The sequence below is a fragment of the Choloepus didactylus genome, chromosome 6 (genome assembly GCF_015220235.1).
Source record: "Choloepus didactylus isolate mChoDid1 chromosome 6, mChoDid1.pri, whole genome shotgun sequence".
Classification (NCBI taxonomy): Eukaryota; Metazoa; Chordata; class Mammalia; order Pilosa; family Megalonychidae; genus Choloepus; species Choloepus didactylus.
The window spans coordinates 39,557,023-39,563,175 of record NC_051312.1 but is presented as its reverse complement, the minus strand read 5'-3'; the positions used below and the strand labels follow the sequence as shown (position 1 = coordinate 39,563,175).

The 6,153-nt window shown below is 39.3% G+C and overlaps 1 protein-coding gene across 1 annotated transcript in view; it reads right to left on the bottom strand.

Moving 5' to 3' along the window:
• Nucleotides 1-264: 264 nt before the first annotated feature.
• The window catches only part of LRRC4C (leucine rich repeat containing 4C), a 178,824-nt gene continuing 172,935 nt past the window's right edge, over nucleotides 265-6,153 (bottom strand). Inside the window, 10 exon segments of the mRNA XM_037838765.1 lie at nucleotides 265-3,472; nucleotides 3,475-3,533; nucleotides 3,536-3,572; nucleotides 3,574-3,620; nucleotides 3,623-3,655; nucleotides 3,658-4,674; nucleotides 4,677-4,863; nucleotides 4,865-4,941; nucleotides 4,944-5,010; nucleotides 5,013-5,244. Coding sequence (XP_037694693.1) covers nucleotides 3,278-3,472; nucleotides 3,475-3,533; nucleotides 3,536-3,572; nucleotides 3,574-3,620; nucleotides 3,623-3,655; nucleotides 3,658-4,674; nucleotides 4,677-4,863; nucleotides 4,865-4,941; nucleotides 4,944-5,010; nucleotides 5,013-5,204 — 1,911 coding nt within the window. The 5' untranslated portion in view covers nucleotides 5,205-5,244 and the 3' untranslated portion in view covers nucleotides 265-3,277.

Below are 6,153 nucleotides of genomic sequence, written 5' to 3'. Positions count from 1 at the left end.
AAAATGTTGGTCAATATTCTACATTCAAATGTCCTATTTCAAGCTTTGGGAAGAATACTGGACACCAGAATATTCAGATATGAGGGGAAAATTTGAAGCTCTGTTGGGCCCATGAGTATGGCTACACCAAATCCTTGTAGTATTTTGCCAATTAAATGCATTTGGACAATCCAGAAGAGTTCAGGAGACCAAAGTCATAGTTAGATATCAACACTAAGATTCCAGAATAGGAAAAAAAAAAAAAAAAAAAAAAAAGGTTGGAGAATCTTTTTTCCAAAGCATCTTGGATGTTCCATGAAGTAAATTGAATACATTAGTAGGAAAAAATATATAAATTCTTATTGGGTTAGCTTAACTTGGTTAATTCAGAGCAGCATTTTTTGTTGTTGTTGTTGTTGTTGTTTTGATGCATGTGAAGGTTTCAGAAATATGTCAGCTGGTTGCCTTTGTACACAATAAGAAGAGTGGTGGATAAAGAATAGTGTTTCGCCACGAGGATGACCAGATATTTAAATGGTCACATGGGCTTTTGTTTAACTGAGTAAGTCCACAACATAAAAGTGCAGTCTACTATACTGGGCCAAGAAAATTATGCAGGGCAAATGTATATATACTGCTAATCAGAAAACATTTAGAATTCATTTTAGCTTTCTTAAATGATACATTTACAGCACTCCAACCTTAACCACAAAACCTGCAACCAAGTCCTTTTATTAAAAGAGTTTCTAAATTTACTGTGGAAGTCAAGTTTGGCTTCTGCAAACCTTCCATCAATAATTTTTTTCTTAAATATAGTCATTACAGTAACTATCATCTCCTAGGGGACTAAAATGTATGCTTTAGTTTCTAATGTAATTTTCAGTTCACACTCATCTTGCATTCTATATAGTAGAATTTATCTAACTGCTCAGCCACCCCTCCCATCCGAGAGGAGTTGCGTGCTGAGACTAACCCCATGAGAATTATAAGCTCAAAGTGAAGGGAGGTTCAGAGTCAGTGACGATAATCAGAGCTCAGCGAGCACAAACCAAGAAGAGACAGCAGGATTCATTTTCCTCCTGATGTATACCACTCTTCTTTGTGCTAGCCTTTGCTTGCCATTGCAGAGGTATTTCTTCCTGTTTTTGTTGTTGTTGTTGTTGTTGTTGTTGTTTGTTTTATTTTTTGTTTTGCTTGGTGATCTGCAGTACCATATACTTGATACTGAATAACTTGACAAATAACAGCTAATATGTGTTTTCCCTTTTCCTGAGGCTTCTCCACAGAAAAAGTAAATGTGAAGTGTGTTCCTCACAAAGGGAGGTAAAACATGAAGAAAGGAAAAAGCCGTTAGAGAATTGGGGACAGAAGAAAAGCAGCAAAGCTCTTATGTGATCTCATTGTGTGCTCTCATTCATTTGCTACCTCTTCCTCCCATTTTATTTCTCTGATCTACTTCACCAGTAATAACTGGTTTTTCATATCTGGAGACCAAAAGTCCTGGCATGAGTTTCAGCCCGAAGAGGTAAATGTGAGTGTCCAAGCTGGTCATCCATTAGGAGCTGAACTTTTCTCCAGCTTGATGAGTCCTCTTTTTGCCAACAAGGTGGCAGTTTTCAAGGAGCAGTAAGAAGAGATGTATTTTTCACTTGGCTTCACATAAAGATAGAAAACACACACAAGATGCATTAAAATATCAGGAAAGTATAGAGATGGTGACAACCAGCATGTTCCCTTTTTTGTCTGAGAGCTAGTATATTTTCTTTTACCTAAAATTCTTTATTTAACTAGTTCCTTAGAAAATACTCTTCATGAATTACCACTGTATTAACATTGCTACCTCCAGGTATGCACTTATCAGTAAGAGCAAACACCTATCCACATTTCTTTTCAGCTCTACAATTCTGTATTCAGAAAAGAGCTCTTCCAGAAAGATGGAAGAAACCATGAATAAGGGAGGCTGCCGTACTCACAGTAACCTGTTTTTCTGAAACTCCAGAGTCCCAGTTCAGGTTCTTCCATCTAATAGTAAAATTAGAGCTGGTCCCCCGGTAATGAACCGAGATTAATTTCTTTAATCATTTTTCATACAGACTGTGATTGATTCAAGGGCAGAAGCCAGGTCTTGTCAATTATATAACCCACAATACTAAAATCATTGTTTAGCACATAGTAAGTCTTAATAATTATTGTTGAATTGAACTGAATCTGCTGACACCCAGCACAAAAAGTTATTTTTCCGCTGTGAATAATTTAGTATACCTTCACATTCTGTGGTTCTACTTCATCTAGCCAATGCAATTTTATTTAGGAGAAAAAAAAATTATACCAAAACTTTCTTCCAAGTGGAATTGAATTTACTTCACAGAATTGTTATTTTAAAAAATCTTAGCATTCTACAAAGGGCATCCCTAATGAGGAGGAAAAAGTACCCCAGCATCTTTGAATATAGATCCAAAACTCAAGTCACTTAACAAAATAGGACCCTGCAGAAATTAACACCATGACTGAAGATTACTGTAGTATTCTTTCTTAGAAAGGAGGAAATCTAATCACCCTCAAGCTTCTCACATTTAAGCCATACTACAAATGAGCTGTGTCCAGGTACAGAAAAACCAACAATATTTTATTTATAATCTTAGTTTTTAGCTTTTGAACTACAAATTCTGGTTCTAGAGTTGTTTAAAAGATCATGGGTTTTATAAGTACTCATACGTAAATTGATCTGTTTGTTTACTTTTTTCTTTTTTCTTCTTTTTTTTTCTTTTCCATAGAATGGTCCTCTTCATAAATACAGAACAGGTCATTACATGAAAAATATAAGATCTTGCATTTTTTCCCCTTGTTCTCTCTTAAAAATCTATTTCTAATATTGCATTCCTCATTGGACTACTTCATAAGGGCATGAGAAAAAAAAAAAGAAAAAAAAAGAGAGACAAAATAGACCGGATCTCACCACTAGAATTCACCATAAAAATCTCAAAGTGTAACAGAATTCTTACAAAATTTCCTAGACCAGTTCTTTAGGGAATTGAGATCTCTATGAAAAATATGGCAATCGGGGAAGGGAGGGATGAGAGGTGGGAAATAGTAAATAAGTGCAGCAAAAACAGGTTCTGAGGAATACACATAATTTTGTCTGCTTTAGATCACAATAGAATTTTTAATAAATAAATTTCTTTTCTTTTTTGTTTTTTTTTTGTAAAGACACTTTTTGAAACAGTAGATTTAGCCCAGTCATTTATGTCATTTTTAATAAACTGTCTTTTTTTGATTGTTTCCTGTAACTCTAAATGTTTTAGATTTGAGTCTCTTGTACATTGTCTTTAGAGTTCATTCGGATCAATAACGGTTCATGCACTGAACTGTGTATTGAATTTATTGTGTTAACTGTTGTTGTGTGGTTGAAGGGAGATTTGTAAGAGTTATAGTGATTTAAGTGCTCATGCTCGATAGCAGGCATGGGCAGGTGGCTTTCCATGGGGGTTGTCCCCCTGTAATCTCATCATCCACATTAATGATTTCAACAGTCCTTGTTGGGGGGTGATGGTTTGCCGATGGTGCTGCTTCCTCATCTTGTAGAAAATGACCAAACATCACCGCAGCCATGAGTGTGATGGCCACAAAACAGCCAATTGATGTTTGGTTGTTTTCATGACCTCATCAATTCCTGGAATCCACTGTTGATATCAGTCACTGGGATGGTGAATGTCTTTTCTGTCGACCTTGTGCTCTGTGGCGTGAGAGAGGTGGTCACATTGGTGGGCTCCCAATCGGTCACTGGGGTGGGGCCCACGTTGTTATCTGTGGTCCGTGCCTCATCCTGAGAAGGTTCCATAGTCTCTACTGTGACGGTGGAGAAGTAAGAGAAGGGAGTGGTGGTGGCTGCAGTAACATTCAGGGTGGCTGAAGCAGTGGTATTTCCAACAGAATTACTCACCATACATGTGTACATGCCTGTATCTTGCACGGTCACATTTGTGAAATTTAACGTGCCATCGCTGAGCACAGCTATCCGTACTTTGTACGCCCCATGAGTCATGACTGTTCCATTTGGAGTAATCCAAGATACGGAGGTCAGGGACGTGGAGGCCCGGCATTTCAGCTCAGCTGCCATGCCTTCAGTGACATTGAGGTCTGCTGGGGGCTCCACGATCACAGGAGCATAGCATGTGAAATAATTCTGGTCGAGCTCCCCGATGTACCTCCCTTTCAGATTGGGAGGGGTGTTACACCGGGCGCAGCAAGCTGTATTGGAGGGAGCCATGTCCTTTATCCACCAGCTGAGCCAGAGTATGTCACAGTTACAGTTCCAAGGGTTGTGATGTAAATGTATCCGCTCTAGATGATGCAAGGGCGTGAAGAGGTCATGAGGCAGTAGTAATGTAAGATTGTTGTGTGCCAGGTTGATCTCCACTAGTGACTGAAGGTTATCAAAGGCATTCCGTTCAATCACTTGAATCTGGGACTGGATCATCCACAGTTTCTGAAGGTGCATCAACCCCTGGAAAGAGCCAGGCCTGATGGCAGACAAATGATTCCCAGAAAGATCCAGCTCATCCAGTTTTATGAGCGGTGTGAGGTTAGGAATTTCCCGGAGGTTGCACATGGCAAGGTTCAAATACCTCAAGTTGGACAGACCTTCAAAGGCACCTTCTGAGATGTATGAAAGCCTTTTCAATTCCCCCAGGTCTAGCGGCGCAAAGAAGGGATTCTGTTAAAAGCATAAGAAGGGATGCTTTCGATGGGGTTGTTGCGCAACCAAAGCTCCTTCAGCTTAGACAAATATACAAAAGCTCCATTCGGGATGGTAGTGAGACGATTGTCAAAGAGTTCCAGTGTGTTGAGGTTGGTCAGACCATTAAAGGCCCCAATTTCAATTGTTTCTAATGTGATTCCTACTCAACTGTAGGATTTCCAGGTGTCTCAAGTGCTTGAAGCTGTTCACTTTGATGATCTGGATTGGTTCTCATGGAGGTTCAACAGCCTTGTGTTGGTGGAGATGCCATCTGGAACCTCACGCAGGTTTTTCCCGACACACAAATCACCTTGCTGAACTGGTTGCTGCAGGAGCAGACAGAAGGGCAGGTTTGAGCCCGTACCAGACCAGCCACCACAAGAAGTTGAAGAGCCAGCAGCACCACAAGCAGGGGGTCAAATAGGGCCCTGTTAAACCTAGGACCTATCATTATCTGCTGTGGATGTAAGGTCATCTTGTTCAACATTCATAATTATCTGGTGTTGGTCCTTCTGGAGTTCAACAGTCTGCAAACAGTAAGAACAAAAGAGAATATCAGACCTCTTGCAAATGTCTTTCTAGGCAGTTTCAGTGGTACAGTGTGGAAGTAAAGCCATCCATTTCTCAAACTAAGAACACAACAATCAAATATCCATATTGAGCAATATTGCCCATATTTATAGGGAAATGTTTCTGTATTTCAAATTAACAGCCATTAATACCTCACATTGCATGAGATGTGCAATCACAAAGAAATGGATGAATGAGGTGTAGGGTCCTAAAGTACTGACACAGTGTAACTTGAATGCATCAGGACAAATGTGATGTACCTTACCTTTGGGCTTAACATCCAGACCAGATTGAGAAATTTTGAAAATAGGATTCAGGGGCTGCACCCAACAAGCTAAAAGCTCCTTTGCAAAATTAGTAATAGTTGACATTTATTGAGGATTATTCTATGTGCAAGTCACTATGGGCTACAGACTTCACAAACAACCCTACTGAGGAATGACTACAATTTGCGGGCTCCAATGCAAAGATGAAAATGTGAGTCTTCTTGTTTAAAAACTATTATAAATTTCAAGATGGTGACAGTAGAATATTAAAGCAAGTGTGAACCTCTGAGCATGGGACCCTTTGCAACTGCATAGGTTTCATGCCCATAAACTGACCCTTTTCCTTTCTAATCTTTACAGCATTCCTATCACATAGGAACTGTTTGTTATGGTCTCCATTTTCAAGAAGAGGAAATTGAATCATAGAAAAAGAAGCGTGCATGAACTTGCATTAGTAAGAGCCGCACCAAGGCTCAGATCATTGTCTGATTGATCCCTGGGCATATGATCTCAAACACTCCATAAAAAAGTTGCTGTGAATATGAGGGCAGATGCAAAACATTTTTCAAAATTAATTTTTTTAAATACCTCTCCTTTGGG